The sequence below is a fragment of the Xiphophorus maculatus genome, chromosome 4 (genome assembly GCF_002775205.1).
Source record: "Xiphophorus maculatus strain JP 163 A chromosome 4, X_maculatus-5.0-male, whole genome shotgun sequence".
NCBI lineage: Eukaryota > Metazoa > Chordata > Actinopteri > Cyprinodontiformes > Poeciliidae > Xiphophorus > Xiphophorus maculatus.
This window is the reverse complement of record NC_036446.1, coordinates 4776482-4797745: the sequence shown is the minus strand read 5'-3', so window position 1 is coordinate 4797745 and position 21264 is coordinate 4776482. Positions and strand designations below refer to the sequence as shown.

The following is a 21264-nucleotide window of genomic DNA, read 5'->3' as shown; positions in this document are numbered from 1 at the left end:
ACCGCCACTCTGTCATTTGCCTCCATTTACTTACGTGAGAACAGAAAAGCTTTTTATGCTTCACTTCTTCTCCTTTGCAACCTTCATTGTGCAGAAAAAAAAGAAGAAAAAAGAAAGAAAGTAAGAGAAGAAGTTTGCAGAGCAGACAGGGACAGGCTGTTTTATTTATGCCTCTGATGCTCTGCTGTGTTTTCTGCGAACCACCAGCGTTTTAAAAGACGTAATTTAACAAATGACACAAGAGCAGAGATTTTGGACGAGCCCATTTTGTAAGGGACAGGGGAACACAGACAGGCATGAAATGAGACATGACTTAGCAAAACATGACACTAAATCACTTTCATATATGTTCTTGTATTTTACAGCTTTCTAAAGTTAGCCACTCCCTACCGTCGTTGATGTATTATAGTGTTAGCTCTCATTTACTTCATTAGCTAGTTCAACTACCCTCCCGGCTCCATGGTGGTACAGCCCTCGGCTCCTATTGGTATCCACACCGTCGGGAACGACTGCACAACATGCTGGAGACCGTGGCCGCGCTGCTCCTCTCAGAGTTAACTTTTTAATCCCGGTTTTGTTGCTTTATCACTATAGAGGAGGAGGCGGAGGAGACAGACGGGGAGAAAAAGTCAGTCATGCCAAGAGGTTAGGGTGAGAGCCGGGGGAGCGTCTTCTTGTGAAAGAAGCCCGTCGGTATTTGTTTGTGTTGAGGGGGGACAGAATAAAGAGAGACGAGGGGGAAGCAGGGGGTCGAGAAGCCCGGAGAAGAGCCAGAGAAAAGTGGGGTGCAAGATGCAGCTGGCCGCGGTGCTGTGGGGCGTCCTGGCAACTTTGTTCCTCAGCCAGAGTCCAGGTAAGAGAGTCCGAGAGGCGACGCAGCGACGCGGGCTTCAAACTGCATGTGAGCGTGTTTTGGAAGAGGTGCACAGAAATGGATATTTTTAAAACTGCGAATTGGACTGTTTGTGGCACTTTCAGATAATTAGATCCAACAACACTTAACTTCTTCTCGTACTGGGGACACTGGGTTGGTGAAATGTATTTGATTTCCTTCTACAAGGTATTTTCATAACCAAAAATGCGCCGATCAGACTGTAGTCTTTCATTTTTGTGTATGAATGTTAATATGACTTGCAAAGTGCATAATTTTTTTTTGTTAGCTTCAACACTTTGATTTATTGTAACCTTTTTGCATTTGATTGTGCCAGCGCAGTAGCCCAATGCTAGACTACAACAGTACATCCCAAGTTTTGCGCAGAATTTCCCGCATTTGAGCGCATTATATTATGATAAAACGTGTTTCTGGTGTGTGGAATCTGCATTCAGTCTACTCCAGCATAGGAGGTGTGTGCGTATGCCAGTGTGCTGTCAGATCTTCGCCTTGAGGTTGATTTTTACCAGCACAAGCTGATGTAGGAATAAATTATCCGTTCCTAAATCGGGCAGAATGCCTTTGCTTGACTTACTTTCGTAGATGCTGGAAATGAGGCGTCAGATGCAGGAAGTCCAAGATTTTCACATTGTTTTTGTGTGTTTTCTATGAGCTAGAAAGTTCTGAGCACTTCTTTGAGTATCCTCTCCCAGGGCAAAAAAAAAAGGGGGGGGGGGGGAATCCATGGGATTAATCTCTCATAAACCTTTTGTGCTTTCATTGCAGGTGGAGAGATGTGTTTATCTCTGATAGCTTAGATCTTGTGCCCCAACCCTGATCCCCTTTAGCAGCACTTGTCATAAGTATGAGGGTTTTCCACCACCCCCTGTCCAATGTTTCTCCAACTCCTTGTGTTTACAACATGTTAGAACAGCCGCTGGAATGCGAGGACTCACTGCTTTTCCCAAACACACACACACACACACACACACACACACACACACACACACACACACACACACACACACACACACACACACACACACACACACACAAACATAGAGACAAGGCTTAGCATTATTATATACATGGGTGCCCAGTGCCGTGCTGTCTGACACATCATGAAGATTTACCTGACAGCCAAACCAAAATTACACCTGTAATTATCTGGTTAGATCTCAAAGGGAGGTTGGAGCAAATGTGACATCTCCTAAATGTCATCAGAAAACCGTCTTCAAAATGTCACCCAGATAGGAGTCGATATCTCAACTGAAAACAAAAGGTACAATGGATGATCCACATCCTATTAATAGTTGGGCTTTTCATCTTTTTTTCAAATGTAGTTTTTTATGTCCCGCTCCCCAAACACACACGCCAACCCCTCGTTATCTGGGGCTGGGAGCCGTGCTGGTTTGATTATAGTCTTGTTCTGTCATAAAGCAATTAAGTCTGCCGGGCGTGTGTCATGTATCAAACACGTCTTTGTCTGTTGTCTCTGATTGCGATAGGCCACCGCTGGCATTTCAAGTGGAGGATAAATTGTATAGCTCCACTCTCTGTTTATGTGATGACCGCTGATAGATGGTGTTCACCTTTTAATTTTAAAATTATGATCTTAAAGTTTGCCATGTTTCCGGCCAAGTTATTCACATTGATCATCTGTTTTCTACAGCATGAGGTACTTTCTAAGTATTTAACTTAATAAAAAGGAAAAATGTTGTTTGGCTCAAAGGATGAAAAACAAGGGTAATACCATAATTTTAGTGTTGCCTTTTCTAAATAAATGGCAACATTAAAGTCAGCTGCTGGTTCCACTTGACTGGACATAGCCTGAAGCTATAATTTATTAAACTGTTTGTCTGTGGGCGTGGGTGTGTGTGCGTGTGTGGGTGTGTGTGTGTGTGTGTTTGTGTGGTGTTCATGTTAATATGTATGTGAGGTCAAAATGCCTTCTCAGCCAAGTCCACTGGCCTTGCAGTAATAGGCTGAGTTGGACTAATGGTATGTTGGCAAGTGTGTTACACAGTTTAATGGTGTGCTTTGGGACGGTGCGTCTCCTCACCCATTCCTGTGATTCCCACAAGGGCCCTTTTTCATTCAGTGATCAGCTATTGATTGGAGTCGCAGGTTACCTTAGAACCTATGTTTATGTTCCAAAGAAGTCATTCCATGCTTAGCATTTTCAAGAAAGCATGTCAGAAATGAGATTTGATATCTTGTAAAAGGTACAGTTTACACAATAATGCTTTTACTGTAGAATGAGATGTAACACAATAAAGAAAAATACAAATGTTATTTTAAATGCAAACATCTCCTTTCTGTCTTCCTGATCTAAGAGTCTTGGAATTTGATATTTGGTCTAAACTCAGTGTCCTAAGCAGAGATATAAATGAAATAAGACCATCTTTGCATAACATGTTCTTTGATGTCTTTTTGCAGCTTTTTCTGTAAAAGATTTGTCGTAATTGCTGGCAAACGGCAAGAAACTGATCTAAAACCTTTTGGTAAGGTCATAAATGGAAGAACAAGGTACCAACTTACTCTAAGAAACTTAATTTGCATTTGATGATGTAGATTGAATGAGCAAAAACAGATTTGATTTGTAGTTTTTGCACCTATAACTACACTAGATCTTGATTGACTGTTGGAGTGAACAAGATGCAACATCTTGTCCTTGTGGAATTAAGTTTCAAGCTAAGTGGCTTGGAGAGGGCAGAGTGAAAGTTTGATCTTTGGTTCAGGTTGCTTCCACCTGCTGTGCCCTTTCCTGCTTGTTATACCCTCTCTTTGGATTGATTAGTCCCCTGACAATAGACAGTTTAAAACAGCCTCACACCAGTGTTTTTAAAAAAAATGTTTTATTATGAACGTCCAGGCATGGTTGTGCATACCCAGCAAGCTTCAGAATGTAAATTTATGACTTCGTCTTGCAGAAATGCTCCAAGTCACATTTAATTAAGTGTCCTCCGAGTAATTGTGTTGATATTAATAATGTTGCAAGGTTGACATTTATGACTAACCCAGCCCACAGAGAGATTTGTTACACTCTTTGTATTGTTTTTGGTGCAGATTCATCTCTATAGGGCACAGTATTTCTCTCTCATGGGGAAATGTTGACCTGGAGGTTGTAGCTATGGCTAGTTTCTATAAAACAAGTTTTTTCTTTTCTTTTTTTTTCTTGAATCTGATTGTTTTGGCACATGTGCGCGTTCACCTTTAATTCTGGCTGCAAAGCCTATGTTAAAGGCTTTTAGGGGACTTATGAGGTGGAAAAAGCCCAGATTTATTGGGATGTGTAAGACTTAAGCTCCTGTGTTGGGAGGGTATAAATGTTCTATACCCTCTTCAAGTCTAGATGGTTAGGTTGGCATTGGCCAGGCTGTTGCTTACGCCAGAGGAAGGGGGAACAGGCCACCCGATATCCCCGCTGTGCTTTGTGTGTCTCTTCAGAAGGGATGGAATTGCACCTCCAAGGTAGCAGTGGAGGTAACTATGATTACTTGATTTCCACCCCCGCTCTCCCACTAACATTCTCTGATGGATAAATGTCAGACCTCAGATCTCTACCCTCCTCGTGTTCCTCTAAATCACCTGGCCCTCACTCTGCAAGTCGGGCTTTCTCTGTAAGAGACCCCAGGGCGTGATTTCGTCTTCTGGATTGTTTCTGGTTTCAGAACATGAATCTGCGGCCCCAGGGCGTATTTCAATTATGCTCACTGCTCTAATATGTGTCACAGATGTCAGCTTTCAGTGCACACAGCAAACAGACAAACAAAGTTAACCACCATCAGCTTGTACTTTGGAGAACAATTGTTCTCATTGTAACAACAGATATGAGCCACCAGTAGAAATGCTTGCCAAAGTTTAATTTTATCATCCTCCTCAGGCTAGTTACAAACAAGATGAAAATACATATTTGTCATTATTTCTTGTGCCTTCCAAGGTAATTATATTGGAAAGGAAATTTAAAATGTTAAGATTCTTAATCCTTGTCAAAAGTAAGTCACTGTGTATTTTTAAAAGTCTCTCCAGGGACAACAAATGAAAGTGACTCCTCTGGGGAATCACAGGATTAGTTTTTTTCCTGGATCACTTGAAATTTAGTTCATTGGTTGTTCTGGCTAAGGTTATGTGATGCTCTCTGATGCTCCTAGAGGTGATCTCCAGAAGTGCGCATAACGGTCAATGTTGTGCATGAATGTCTTTGAACTTGTAAACCCAACAACACAATTCGCTTTAGAGTCTTTCTTTTAAAACTTAGTTTCGGTTGAATTAAAAAAAGAAAAAATACAAAGATTTTCCGTAATTCGTGTAGTTTACTAGTGGTCATGCATCATATTGGTGGTCCATCAGAGGATTGGTAGTGAAATAGAGTCCTGTCCTTTTCCACACCAAGTACTGTCATTCTGAGCTCCTTGGGGGCTGCAGATTATTGGAAACTGTAATAAACTCTGGTTCTCCGTCTCAGCGGGGGCCTGCTGTGGAGGACAGAAAGATAAGCAGGCCTGGAGACTTGCTGTCTGAGCACACCAGTGGAGGGGGGAGCAAGGACACAAAGGCATTTTGAAGGACACACTCAGGTAGAGATCCATAGTAACTTAATTGTTCATTAGGGCCTCTCCTCACTTTGTGACTAAAGAGGAAAGCTTCACCTGGGACAGTCCATAAAACGGGGGCATGTCTGGAAAAGGACATTTGTGGGGAACAATCAGGGGATTGTTGAGATAAAGGGCCTCTTTCCGTCCCCAGTGTGGTTTTAGTCATAAAACATAAGCCACTTATTCTCTTTGTTGTCTCCGTTTGAAATAAAGACATCATAGGATTGTATTTGAGGATAAAGATAATGTTTTTATGACAGAAGTGTTTGGATGGCTATAGTTTTAACTGAGAGATGAGGGCAATTTGCAGCATACTCAACCTTTTTGTTGTTGTTTTGGGGAATAACCATCTACAATTAGTTTTTGTAAATGAATGTCCATCTGACTTTTTTGTAGCAGTGCAATCTTAATTTTATTATGTAGCTCTGACTTAAAATTACATCATTGAATGTCCATTCAGTGTGATTATATTCATAGAGACAAAACTTGTTCTTTTTTTAGCATCATTTAAAAGAGAGGCCATTTGTTTTCTTAATCAAATGAAACATGAATATAAATATTCTCACAGATAACCTGTTAAAAAAAACATTCAGAACAAGATATTAGCTTTATCGGTAGTGGAGTGCAACAGAAGAAGCTTTGGACATACTGTGAGCAAACTAATAACCCTGATATCCCAACAGTGAAACATGTGCTGGTAGCATCATGCTTTTCCTTAGTTGTGGCAGGGAAGTGGGTCAAAGTTCACTATAGAGATATAAACATCAGCGTCAGAGAGGGTATCATGTTTTTTTTGTTTCTTTTTTTTTGCTAATTGAAGTCAGTTTTTGTTTGAGACTAAGTTTATTAATTAAACTTACTCTTGCAGCTATTCCATCTTTGGATCATCTGTTGAGAACCTTAACTAACATGTTTATATTGAAAAAAATGGTTTAATAATTTAGAAGAGAGGACTTCATAAGACTTCTCTGTTTTAGGTATTTGCTGATACTATGTGATGATATATGTTTTTAACAAACAGGGTATTGTCTGCTGCTATAAAACTCCTGTGGTGTTTTCTAACCTGACCACAACCTGAATTGTTATCAAGGAACCGATTCAATGCAATAGACAGGTAGGATCACACTTTACCTTGGTTTTTCTTAATTCAAGTTCGAAGTAGAGCCTGTTATGTACCTATCATTTTGGAATGATGAATAACATTTTATCTGATCTGCCTTTCTTTCTCCATAATCACAGTAGACCAACTTAAAACTATATAATATTCGAAAAGTTACCAGATTGTCTGGGGTTGCCAAGCTCTGTGCTCTCCATCCTGTTTTGCTTTGGCAGTCCTTCATGCTACCTTTCATAAGTAGTGAGGTGGAATATGAATTTTCTCTCTCAACCCCAGCACATCAACTTTTTCATTTATGAGTCTAAAATAATGCTCCTAAGTGGACAGCCCATACCTCAAATCTTTGGCAAATAATTCCTCACTGTTTTTTGTTTCTACACTAATTCACTTCAGCACATTTATTGCTCAGAGAAAGATATAAATAAACTCCCGTTTTGGAAATGCATTCTCAGCACCACTTACTCTTTTCTTGAGTTATAAATTGCTGTCTGCTAAATCTTACAAACATCATTTTTCTGACATTTAAAAAAAAAAACCCTCACCACTTCTAATGTGCTTTTGCAAATAGGCACGAGTAGATTAAAGCTGCTTAAAATGCTTAGTGGTTTTGGTCCATTCATGGAGTATGCGGAGAGACTTGCTCTTCCCATTAAAAGCAACAGAGAAGCAACATTTGCTAAATCTGCTTGCACTGTTTTCCGTTAACGCCTTTGTTCTCATCCCAGATTGTCGAGTGTTGACAGAAGCAGATTTGTTGAAAGTTGAAGATTCAAATAACTGCAGCCAGAGAAAGAAATGTTTCTTCATTAATTGGATAAAGCTTAATTCAGTACACTCTGAGGAGGTATGGACAAAATGGGTTTGTGTGTGCATATATGGTTTTTGCTTGATTGGATGGTAGCTTGCAAACAGACTGCTATTAACGGAGCCTCGTTGAAGACAGGGAATGAGGCTTTTTTCTGCTAATTGATGTCATCCTAAGCCCACCAAGGGTGAATTAATATGGCACATGCATAAAGATGTCCTCTCCTTTCTCTTAAGTAAATGATAATCTAGATGTAAGTAGCTCACAACTGCTGCCAAGCATTAAACAGTTGTGAACTTGCCAAAAAAGGCATCAAAAGAATGAGTCAGACCAATTTTAGAGCCTGTCCCAATGAAAATATTTAACAATGTGTGAGGCTAACTCTCATTTGATACATCTTAAGTTGTGGTATGGGCTGTGTTTGGGTTCAGAACAGCTGATATGAGTCAACTGAGTTTTCATTGTTTTTTTTTTGTCTTCTGAATTGGGAGCGTTGTGACTCATACAAGCCATCCTCAATGGAGCTCTGATGCTACACACAACTCACCATGGCAACTGGCGAGGAAAAGAAGGTTGTCCTACTTCAGCCTGCTGGTGTTAGAAGTTGTGATACATTCTTATGGCGAGTATAAGCACAGGGGGAGAAAAAGAGGGAGAAATGAAGCAAGCAGACTGACGTGGCAAATGAAAACTATTGATGTGGGAAAGAGCTCTATCCCAAGTTTGAAGTCAGTAGTCTATTTATATAACATTTACCCAACTGGCCTTTGCTCAGGATTCCACCACACTCTGGTTTTAAACACAGTTGATGACTTTGACTAAGGAACTACTTGAATCTGCTAATCATAGGTCATGGTTTTAGTATGCTTTCACATGTTCAAATGGTGCAGTAAGAAATTTAAAACAGCTTATTAACTTGTGATCAATGTCAGATTGCATTTAAAATATTTGATAAAACAATACAAGAAAAGAGAGCACTTCTCTGATAGCAGCTTTAGGTTTAGCAGGGAGACATCTTGACAATGTTAACTTCTGTTTTTGCAGATTAATTATCGTAGAAGCATGGAATAAATTTGTTGCAGACGCTTTTGCTCAGATGAATTTAACCCGTACAAAACCAAGCACATTTTTCAGGACTTACCAGCTAATACATGTCTGAAATTTTAGTGGTTCACATCACTTAGCATATTTATGTTTGAACATTACAAAGGCCAGTTAACGATTATGTGTTAGACTGGCCTGGTTAAGATCCAACCATAAATCCAGTTCATAATTTAAAAAAAACCCCAAAACATTTAATTCTTTCCTAATAACATAAAATGGGTTCTGCCTTACAAAAAAACCCTTTTTAAATCACTTCTCACTTTTTGTTAATTTTAACATAGTCATGCTGACTCTGGAAAATCGTCGCAAATTTATGAATATATTTGTTACGCAGCCGTTCCTACTTTCTTTAGTGGTTTTTGTGTTGTATTCAAAGGTTTATCTCCTTTCTCTTTTTCTTTTCTATCAGTCCAGATAGCCTTCTCAAATCAGCCTGCCCACCTTCTCTGTTCATCAGTGGGGGGGTTTCACATGGGGGCTTGCAGCTGTCTCCCAGATTACCTCCAAAAGGTGGCTTTCAACATACCAGCATGCACAAACAGCCTGCACAGCTACAGGACAGGGTTAGGAACACACACTCACAGCTTCCATCTCCAGCTCCAGATAAGATTAGAATGTGATATGATTTGAAAGAGACCCCACACACTCTTAGATTTCTGCACTTGCTTACCAGCACACTTGTGAGCCTCAAGCAGTAAATTAAATAACCGTCTGTGTGCGCAGTAGCATGAAATGAATTGTCCTTGTTGTGTTCATGCAAACTATAGAAACGAATTTGTTGGGTCTGAATGTTTTAGAAAAAAAAAAGACAAGCTACAATTTAGTCTAAATCCATTGTTGAGCTACACTCAAAATTGTTTTGGTGCATTGCACTCTTTGATACAACAGCTGAAAGAAGTGTGTTTAGATCAGTGTCATGTTTTCCTCCCACACCTACAATTGCAGGGAAGCACCTGCTGAAGATCTGATGTCCCCCTGGCTGTTGAAACCAGTAGGAGGTATGCTGCTGCACTGTGGAGTTGAATTCACATCACCGAAATATAATCTCATGCCCACAGAACGGATTCCTGAATGTGACTCTGATGTTCAAAGGTTACAGTGCATCTCACATGTTTGGCAATGCTGATGACAACGTTGGGGAGGATAACTGAAAACCTTTGGCTATAATTGGACCCATGTGTAGTTCAGCATTCCTATGTACAACAACGTATCAATTAAATGTAATGCGTTCATTATGTTGCAGCAAAAATGTACACGTTTTTAAAGCCTGTAGTTGGCATTGCATCTTCTTTATTATTTTGCTAACAAAATCAAGATTTTTTACATTCAAAAAAATATCTCTTCTAATCTACAAAAGTTTTAGTAAATTGTCTCTTCATCACAATAAATGATACTGTTTGCAAAAAACTCACAAAAACCAGTGACTATTTTAGAGAAAACCAGAAGTGTCACCATGGCGAGATTTGAAAAAGTCAGCATTAAAAAAAGTACAGATTGGTTTTTAAATAAAATGTGAAATTTTATCGATGGACTCCTCCCATAGGCCTATCAGATAACAAAGAGGATATCTACCAGGCTGCCAAACATTTAATCTATAGATCTACCTGATTGTGTGATAATGTCCAAAAATTCAATAAACTACTCTTCTTTCAAGAAATATGACAGTAACAATCACCAAGATGATGAAAGCAGAGGGGGACACGGTTTTGTGATAAGTTATATAAATCCTCTGATTTCTCTTGTGCTAATTTATGACAGAGTGATCGTCTTCATAATTCCTCCGTTTACTCATCTAGATTTGGGTTTGTGATTGGTACATGATGTGAATTTTTAGCTTCTCTCTTTGTCTCTGATTGCCATTTGAAAACTTTATTTTTCTTAAAAAAAACACACCTTTTGGCATCGCTAAGCTAACTGGTTATCGCTATGTTTTGCTAGTCCTTGGTTTTCTGACATACTGTTGGATACTGATCTTAACTTAAATTATGTCAAAGCAATGGCTGATAATTACCTTTTGCTATATTGCATTATGCTTAGATGATGCATCAAACTTCTGACATCTTTAACATTAACTTCAAAAATGAGCTACTCAGGTAATGTTTTCTTTTTTCTTTTCACTTCATAATATAAGTGCTTTCATGCGAGGCATGTAGCTTCCAGTCTTCTTGTGCTTGACACATTTTCTCAATCAGCTCACTGAAATCTACTTATTAATTACTCAAAATGTGTTTGACATTTTAAAATATTGGTCTTCTGTTAAATTCTGCCTTAAACTTGGGTTTTTAGAGTATCATAGAAAGCATTCCCTCAACAGCCTCTGGATAAACTTTCAAACATTCATTTAGCAACTTGGTTTTTATAGTAAACTGATAATATGATGCATTTCTGTGTTTGTGTTTGTTCACAATGTAACAAACTACAGCTGTATAAAGTCTTCCTTCGTTTTACTCATAGTAGTGATTTCCATTTAGATTGGGACACACAGTGGGACAGCTGAGCCTTTCTTGGGGCTTTTTTTTGATCTTTTGCCCTTCTAGAGTGTCATCTCCTACTGATGTGCAAAGATGTAACCTGAAAGTGTGAGAGCGGAAACCTGACTCTCCACATACACACTCCAGATTCAGAGTTTCACTGTTATGTTGCAGGTGAAGTACTTTACTGTGCTATTTCTTCTGTTTTATGCTTGAAAACAGCATAAAAACCTACAAATCTTTCATACTTTGATACGTACAGTTTACACTTCCCTGTTAAATTTTCAAGTTTTTGTGAAGTTTTCCACATTTAATTGTGCATAGTTGATTAAGCCAATGTGTCCCAGTGCTAAGCTTTCGTATTTCCCGTGTTGTCGCTTTTTGACGACTTTTGGCTGAGTGCTAAAATGCTTTTGCCTTTGATTTGTTTTTATTACACTTTTTACATACTTCTCAACTCTCTTGGAATAATAATTGCTGTTATGAGCAATAAGCACAAACTGAAAGGGAAATGGTCATGAATATCATAAAATGGGCCATTTAAGCTAATTTTTTTCCCCCCTTGTTATTTTCTCTACATTATCCTCGATCAGTCTCCCCAGACCCAGGAGGCTGTAACTCGGCTACTTCTGCAATGAGGGAAATGAAGGTGGTGGTTGTGGAGGTGGTGGGGGTCTTTATTAAACAAACAACGAGGAGCTTTGGAGGCCCCATTGAGGCCTGGAGCTGGAATGGGGAAGCAGCTGAAAGCGCTGTACTTTCTAATGAACTTGAGTGCCCCATAGAAGCGGGGCCTTTTCACAGAAGCCAAGGAGGACAAAGTGTCAAAACAAGCCCAGCTCCTCTTCGCTCAGAGGGGCTAAACACCGCCTTTTGACTCTGTGGAGTGTGGGCATCTGAAGGGGAGGCCATGAGGAGAAAGGAGAGGGAGGCAGAATGTACTTGTTGAAACAATGGCCTCTTAAATCAAGCACCCCTCCTTGCCTCTCTTCTTCTCCTTAGCTCCTCTGCTCCCACCTCCCTAAGCCCTCCTTGTATTGCCTCGGCTCCCAATTAGACCAACTCTGGAACAAGCGGTTGAAAGCCTCGTATATTGCGGCGCCTCAAAGGAGATGTTTTGGAGTTGTGTCTGTGTTGCAGTGTTGCCTCCATGAAAGGTTTTAGTATTCAGAAGAGACTCCTGTTTGGCCTTCTCAGAGCTCTCAATCTGCCACTGGGGGACTTGTGTACCATCATGTCCTCTCCGTTCGCCGCCTTTTTTCCTCCTTTTTTTAAATTCTTTTTCCTTTCTGTTTTTCTCCACCCCCTCCATTTCACATCTCTAGCTTTTCGTCCCATTCTCAGCCAAAACTCTTTCTTCTGTTTGTGACCCTTCTATTCCTCCTCCATGCTTGGCTGCTCGCAGGGACCGGGACTAGAGCCGTGCATGGCCGGGCCCGGGCGCTTGCTGCTCCCTCCCTTTCATTGTTTAGCCATGGATGAAAAGCGGAGACAAATATGTCTGTGGTTCAAAGTCCATCCCAGCAATTACAGTCACTGATTAAAGAGCTGGCCTACACACAGGCAGCTATGTATAATACTACAGCTCCCACTCTGTGTTTCATAATGGCACCTTCAGAATAGATTTGAGCTCTGAGCCTGATAGTGACCCATGTTTGGTTGAATACACTATTTACAGTGCAGTTATCAAGAGTCAATACCATAAAACACACATTTATGGTTTTAAATTTATTATAAGTAGCAGATCAGAAAATTGATAAACTGATATTAGACCTGAACTCAAAAGTGATTTTTAAACTAAACATGAAATGGAGCCATACATTTAAAAATAAATGCTCTTTTATGTCCATGCTGTTGAATTTGAATGCCATGCTACATTATCATCTGGATTTGTTGCTCTAATTGTGAAGGGTACATCCATCACCCCATTCCAAAATAGTCAATTAAGTCTTACAGCACTGTCATATTGCAACAGAAGCTGCATTATGCATGGTTTTTAATTTGCAGGTTCTTGCAGTGCTTTATCTTGAACTTTGTTTTCAGTCACATGCTAATAATGCAGAAATCCTGAAATTGAGATGGCTTGATAATTAGCCAGGTTTAGGAATCTCAAGGCTGAAGCTATTATCTTCAAACTGTTTGAACCTAGTAGTGTTCATTTTTTGCTGTTAAAGTAAAATCTTATGACTAGTTTGCTATATTTTTATTTGGCATTCAAATTTCAGATGTTAATACAGGATTTGTCCCATGAATGTTTCTCTAAGTAGTTCTCTAATTTGAAATGTGCATTTCACGTCTGCTAATTAACAACATTATGTCATTATGCTTTCTAGTAATTAAAATACAAATAATGTCTTGGGAACTGAAAAAGTGATTATAATTAAATTCGGCTTCCTTTTAAAGCCTTGACACGCCTCTTTGTACGCAACCGTCTTCTTACAGATGCATCCGAATTCATGTTGTTTTTATCTCACTTTAACCCATGATGTTACATGCAGAGATGTATAGTTGTCACTACAACCGCATAAGGGGTGATAAAGTGGTGAATTGTATGCCATCTGCTCAAAAGACAGGAGGAGGAAAGAATGAATTGATTTCACACCGGGATGTCATTGCAGTTTTTGTGTCCTGTTCATTCTTGAGAGAAAAACGATCCAGATTAAGAAAACAATAACTCTTGCCAGATTCAGATTTTTGAAAATAAACTTTGGTTTTGTTTTTATTGTGCATATAATCTGACTAATTTGTTTTTCTCTGTATGTCTGGCGTCACTCTTTGAATGGAGGTCTTGTCATTGTCTGAGCACGGCCACAGAAACCTGGGCTGGATGATCCTCTGAGTCCCAGCTAGAGCTGCAACGCATACAGTCATCACACTATCAGGGTGTGCAATATTTATTTCGCTAAGGACGGTATGGACTGCAATAATTGTTGTCTAATATATTACAAACTTGTGTAATGTAATAGCCTGTTGGACCATCTCCAGGCAGCAAATTCTCAAACTGGACACATATGACATGTGTAGGAAGCATAGATGAGATGGAGAAGGAATAAGAAAATTATAACTTATTGCAATTGATGTAGTAATTACAATATTTAGTAATGTTCTCACCATTGCAAGATGTTCTAATATTTTGTAGTCCTATCCATAGCGAGCTGATACATGTGGCAAAACTCTACGCTTTAAAGGCGTTTTATTTGACCGGACATAAGCGTAGATCAGGAAGTATGAATCAGGCTGTATAGTAAATAGAAATCTTTTCACTTTTTGGCACTAGAATTTAAGTCACACATAGCCAGTGGTAAGAAGATCTTTCTTGTTTGGTCATGTGAGAGTGATGGTGATGCAGTGCAGCACTATGGGGAGCTTCACTGAAGCACAACAAGGTGTTGTTTATTATATATAAAATATTGGATATCGATATCTGCTGAAATGTTAATAGTTTTGTGTATATAATTTTTATCCTTCATCAGACCTAATTTTTAAAAGAATGGTTTATTAGATTTCTGCACAATTCGCCAACTTGACGATGAGAAAATTCAGATGTGATTCAATTATGGTGCACATGGAACACAACTAAAACACTTTGGAAACCTGCCACTGAAATGCCCGTCCGAACTCTAAATGTTTGCATACAAACTAAACTACAACAAGCTAATTCCCCTCTCCATGTCTTGTATATGGAGAAGCGGCTGAAGTGTTTATGTGGATAAAACAACATGTGAAATATATTGATACTGTTTAAGAGAAGGATGAGTTTGCTAGTAGACCCAATGAATAATCACAACGTGTGTCGTGTGTATTGCCAGTACTCAACTTTTAAACATTTTAAAAGTTTAAATGTGCAAAGCTGCTACTAAAGGTCAGGGATTCAAAAATGCATCACATATATAGAAGCTGATGTACAGATGATTTCTTCTGCATTGCAACAACCTCTAACCCAAACAAGTTTGGCGCAGCATTTTCTTTGGGTCTTTTGTTATAAACCTGTCGAGCTAGATGTGAATTGGATCAAATGGGTCTTAAAAAAGCAAAGAAGGTGGACACTTATTAAAGCAACTGAAAAAAGCAACATTTTAGCATTTAAGAGACAAGGTTTCATTCTTTTTTAAATGGTAAGAAAACAGGAGGGTCACTGAAAGAACGTAGAGAATAACAAGGTAAAGAGGATAAATAATGAGTGCCTCAGTGACTTTGCCTCAGGACTGTTGCAGCCACTCCCAGAGGCCAGATTTATTCTTCAGCCCCAGAGGCAAAACTGAAGACAATGATATCTACAACATAACTCCACAGAAGGAACCAGGAGACTCATCTCCATGGTCAGACGTGAATCTAAGCTGGCAACAAAAATATTCCACTAAGAGCCTGCATTAATTAGGTCAGCATGATTTTCCTCTTTTGTTGCTTGGTGCTTTATCCATGGGGTTTCTATTCTAAGAAGCACCTACTTAAGTTATTGCATTGGCCAACTGGAGATTAATCCAACTATGCTGTGCGATGTCCGCTGCTTCACATCGCCCTAATTCTAATTTATTTTAGAGAACCTGATTTAGTTCAGCCCTGGCCCACAGAGGTTACTCTGAAAGATGCTCACCTCTTTTTTTATTTTTATGTACAGTATAATTTCATTTGGACACAACTATTGTAATTGATGGGGGGTAGGAGTTTTGTGGTTTTCTTAAACAGAGTACTACACTACTTCTACATTAAAGGGATTATTTTGTTGCTGACTCTTGGATAAACTTCATCAATAATTGTAAATCATGCCCCGGTTCAATGTTGCTCAGATGCAACAAAGGAATAAATTCCTGCTGCATTTGAAGCAGCCTGTTGGCTGAGTTTAAAAGTGATTAGAAGGGAACATGCATTAATGTTTTTGTCCAGACATGGATGGCTGGTGCCGCTCGTAGATCTTATCCAGGTGTTGCCCTGGGAGGGAGAGGAAATCTGGAGAGGTTTAATCCGGCCCAGGTCTGAAAGCCAGGATGTGGGTTGGAGCACCAGGTTAGGTTGTTAAAAGGCCCTGACCCGATTCTTTAAAAGGCCCTTTTCATTCATATTCCTTTGCCATGTACAATAATTTATTGGGTTCAGTTTAATTTAAGTGCATCCTCGCAATATAATCACTTTCCAGGGACTGAGCTATTAAAGAGTTATAAAACTTTATTTAGAATTGGACTTCTCAAATCATTATTCTGAAATCTCAAAAAGTTTTATTACTCATACTGTATTTGTGAAGTCAGAAGGAACTGATAAATGGCTTTAAAGTCATTCACTGACAGACATCCATGTTGCTGCAATTATGACAAGTTTCCTTTGCACATCTAGAAACCAGAATATTGATAATTTCTCTTCTGTAAAATAGCTTATTCAATTGGATTGGAGGATACAGAATGTTGTTTTTAATGACTTTGCTTGAAGAATTCACGGGTGATTTTAATTGCATTCATATTGAATGGAAAGACTGCAATGCCAAAATAGTTTTTTCAACATTAGTAGAAATAGTATTTTTTTTTTTGTTTTTTGGACAAAGATTTTTTCACATTTGTAATGGAAATGAAGCTAGTATCTGCATTTTCTGTTTAGTTTACACCACATTGATTCAGTGATTATGGCTCTTTTTCTGTATAATTGAATGGCCTTTCTGACTACCCATCTTTCTGCATTGCAGTCTCAGATTGATTGCTCTAACCTTGGCAGTCAGAGACAAGGTAGGGACACACTCTTATTAAGTGTAGTTGCTTCAGATGTTACTTATTCAACCAGAAAGCTGTGTGAGCTCATTTAAGAGAGCGGTTAAATAGGCTCAAGGCTTTTCCTCCTCCTCATGCCCTTCCATTATTCACATTAACAATATGCCTACCTGTAGGGTCATAGTTAGGCATGAATAGATTTTTCTAACCCCTCCTTGCCTCTCTTCTTGCTATACATCCATTTGAGGGTCATCTGTCAGGAGCAATACTGTAATTCACTACGTATTTAGTAGATGGGCAGATTGAGAGATGAGATTTCATTTGAGAGCAGGAAAGGAGAGGTCATGACTCACGACTTCCTGATATCAGAGGTGTCTCCCTCTTGTACTTTCATAGTCAGTCATAGTAAATCCCTGACAGGTGTTGGAGCTTAAATGTGTCTCTTTCATGCTCCATGCATTTGGTTTCCTTCTGTTGTGTGTGCCTTTATGTCGTGGGTGTGTGTATCTATGTCAGACAGTTGCCAGGATGCTGTCAAGTTGCCCGGCAGTTGCGGCAGAAGTCAGAAATAAAAAAGGGTTCAGCTGGCGCCTGTAACAGCCTATCATGCTGTACTCTGATATGAGCCTCTGGCAGCGTGCCACTAACCCAACACACACACACTGAGCATGGGTAGCGACTCAACTGACCCTGTTGATTGTAACAAATGCACACATGCACTTCAAAGGAAGTACAAAGGCATCTTCCTCTGCTGATCCTCTTCCTCTTTTTCTGACACTGTTGAAGCTGGCACCACTGGCACTGATGTCTTTCCCTGAGGGTTAAGTTAGAAGCTGTCATCAAAGTGATTGGTGCCAGCCGGTGTCTAATTGGATTTAATGTTGGCACTTTGGCTGAGCAAAATTGATTCATGAGTAGGACCTGGCAGTCCAGCCGGCTCTGCTCTGCGCTGCACAGCCCCGCTTTGTTCTGCTGTTTGCTTCCCCTCACTTCTTAACAGTGCTGTGAGTATCTGTAAATACACTTAGAATTATGTGTGCGTTTAAGATTTTGTGGCCCCTCTTAGTCTAATAAGCATATTAAGTCAGTCTTTAAAGTATTTTATTGACTTAACTTTCTTTTTTTTTAGATTGGACATTTTGTTTATTCTATGTTGTTTTTTTCACCCCTTCAGGGGGTCTTTTGTGGGCTCTAGTGTCCCTTATATGAAAGTAGACTGACAGGAAAGGGGGATGGAGAAGGGGGAAGACATGCGGCAAATGTCGTCGGGTCCAGGAGTCGAACCCTCGACTCAAGGCCTTCAAACATGGGTCACGCTATCCCCTATGCCACCACAGCACGCCCTCTATGTTGTCTTTTAAAGATAAATTCAAATCAACTTGAAGCATCTATTGGAAAAAAAATCTTAAGCACCATTCGAGTGTTTTCCATGAAAACTGAAAGTCAGATATGGCAACCAACTTGGAAACTACCCCAACCTTTCTCTCAGTGATGGGTGTAGAGTGTCAGCACCCTGCCCCACCTCCTCCTCTCATCAGCAGGGCTTTTCATGAAGACTATTCTTAGCTGAGGAGTGTGTGTGTTCATCACTACACTCCTTCACTGCTCTTTTTGAAAGCGCTCACCCCCCTCCTTGCATCAGGTGACTTGTTGCCCCTCGGAGGAGGGCACAGAGGTCATGTGCATTCAGGATACACAAACACCTGTCTGGCTATTTAGGCAGCATGGAAGCAGCTTTGGAATGCAAACATATCTACCCCCTTACCCTTGAACTGCTTCTGAACTCTTGTTCAGGAAAGGAGTTATAGCTGGAGTAACGGGTGGATGGATGGGACCATCGTCATTTACCTTCAGCGTGAAACACCTGGAGTGTTTTTCAATATGGACTGCGTGTCTCAAAAGTATTCATATCCTGTCAACCTTTTAGTGAAAAAACTGAAATGATAGATGGCTTTTAATTTCATATTTTACATGAAAAAAGAGCTGAAGTCAGACTTTCATAGAGCTAAATTCAACCAACTGCAGAAATTGACCTCAGAGGTTTGCTAGAGAATATTAGATGGACTAAAAAAATAGTAAGGAAAAAAGCACCAGACAAAAAGAAAAAGCTTAATGTTTAAAGCAGCGTTTGGCCATAAAATATTACAAACATGTGGAAGACAATTTTCTATGAGAAATGGGCAGAGAAGTAAAAGTATGATTGAAAACCTGTTGACAAGACAACTATTTGTCCTCCACTCCACAAATCTGGCCTTTATGTAAGAACAAGACTACAATTAAGTTTTTATCCCTACTTGAAAAATGCAGTAAGGGTAATAATATCTTGAGCACACAATCCCCATATTAAGGTGGGAGCATGGAGCAAGGAGAGGTTTTTCTTCAGCAGATACAGGATAGCTTGTCAGAGTTGATGGAGAGATGAATGCAGCTAAATACAGGGCAAGACCAGAAGAAAAAAATGAGTTGAAACTGTGACAGAGGTTTACCTCAGCAGCAAAAACACCTGAAAGGCCAGAGCTTCATTGGAGAGGTTCAGATCAAGAGTGGGTTAGTCAGAGTCTAGACATAAATACAATTGTAAGTCTGTGACTTAAATATTGATTTTCATACACTTTATCTCTAGTCTGACCAAGATTCAGCAACTAATTGAAGCCATCTATACGAGGAAAGTTGATGGAAACATACCCCCAAAGAGTTAGACTGTAAGACTTGCTTCTCTAAAGCAATATTAACTCAGGGAGGCTGAATACAAACACTACACTTTTTGAATATTTAGTTGTAAAACACTTAAATCAAGAAACAAATCTTAGTCGGTTTTGTTTGTGCCCCGAGCGTATGCTTTGGAAACTTATCTTGAGCCAACCAGGAACCAAATGATGAAAAGCCCCTTTAAATTTTACGAGAACAATATCCAAGCAAAATGGTGAGCTGATCCCGTGCTCCTCTGTATCTTAAGCATGGCGGGGCTCCTCAGCGCTTGAAACTGTTTTGCAACAGAGCCACCATTCAGTATAGCGACAGGCCGCCGAGCATAGACTTAACACATGATGCACTTTTGAACCATCAGAATTTGTTCAAATATACTTCAAACGTGGCTAATTGTGCGAGGGTCATGAACCCAGCATGAACAGCAGCATGTAAAAATAGTTTTTACATGGTTATGCAAATTTTAAAGTGTACAAAGATAAAATCTAAAGTGTGGTAGTAGTTGAAAAGTTATCTAAAGTCTATATATTTTCATGTGCATGCAATTTACGAAATTGCATGCACATATTTGCTTGGTTTAGTCTTTCATGTTGTGGTTTTTTTTTTGCATTCATTGTATTTTTAAAAGAACCATCAGTCAGGTGGTTTTAAAAAAGATGACAGAACACATTTCAATTATCTATAATATGCTTTGTTGTTATAGAAAAACGATCACCACTATTCACCACTGTTGCATGTTGACTTCATTTGTGGATTATTTCTCTCTTACAGTGGATGACTGGCGTCCCAAAGCCTTCGAGGTGGCTTGTAACCCTTTTTCGGATGGATGTTCCTGTCTTTCCATAATTACTTTCTGTTGTCTGATGGGTTCTATTTAAGTGATTTTTTTTTTTTAGTTATATTTTCACATATGTTGCGTCGGAAATTTTTTGCTTTAATCAATAAAATTATCCTTTGAAAACCAAAGGACAAAAGGCCATGTTACTTATGTTTCAAATGTCATTGAAGCTTAAAGGAAAGCCAGCTGGATAAAGGAAAGATTTTTCAGCTCCATAGTACACCATCAGTTCTTTATTTGTCTCATTGCTTTTGTGTTTTCAATGACTCAGTTTGACCTTTGGAGATTTTACTTAACCGATGATGTGCTGAAGTCTTGTCATATTCCAGAAAGTTCTCACAAGTCAGTGAGAACAAAGCGTAGCAACAAATGTTTTCTGTAGAAATTCTTGGTGGACTTACCGGTAATTTCACATGAAAGCAGAGAGACCTCTGAATAGGCTTCACATTCTTGATTGAATTTCCTTTCTCTTTTTTTTTTCTCTCAAGTTCGCAGCTCTCGTTAAAAGCAGCATCCCGTGGATTTCTGTGCCACTCATGAGTCATGTGCGACTTAATGGTGTTGTGCCCTGTTTACTGTGTTTACAATGCCCTTGCAGATATTTCCACACCTTTGGGAGAGCGAAGCACTTTCTTATCTGCAGAGCAGTGCCACTGGAAAGGAGTGGATTGAGAACGAGAGATGGAGGCAGAGGGGAGGAGAAGGGGAGAACATCAAAAGGGGGAGATGCTAAATATACTCATCCCTTTTTTGGCTCTTCATGTGCATCTGTATCTCACAGTGTGGGCTTGATGAGAGGAGGTTGAGCGAAGAATGTGTAACTGATTCATTCTGCTGAGAGGGTGCTTGACATAGAAATGCACTTTCTATCTGATGCCTTTTTATGTGGAAATTGATTTCTTATTCAGATATATAACACCGCAGCAACTTCATCGTCAGCCACTGTGGCGTTTTATTTCCATATGCAAATGGCTAAGTGAAAACCTAAAATGCCAAGTTATAGATGGGAAAAGTAATCTTGCTTTACACCCAAATGTAAACAATCATAAACTCTTCCCTTT

At 39.5% G+C, this 21264-nt stretch overlaps 1 protein-coding gene across 3 annotated transcripts in view; it reads left to right on the top strand.

The window, feature by feature from the left end:
* Window positions 1-497: 497 nt before the first annotated feature.
* Window positions 498-21264, top strand: part of lrp4 (LDL receptor related protein 4) — a 112039-nt gene continuing 91272 nt past the window's right edge. For all 3 annotated transcript variants that reach the window (XM_023332431.1, XM_023332430.1, XM_023332433.1), the window contains exon 1: window positions 498-853. In XM_023332431.1, coding sequence (XP_023188199.1) covers window positions 793-853 — 61 coding nt within the window. In that variant the 5' untranslated portion in view covers window positions 498-792. The remainder of the gene's footprint in view (window positions 854-21264) is intronic.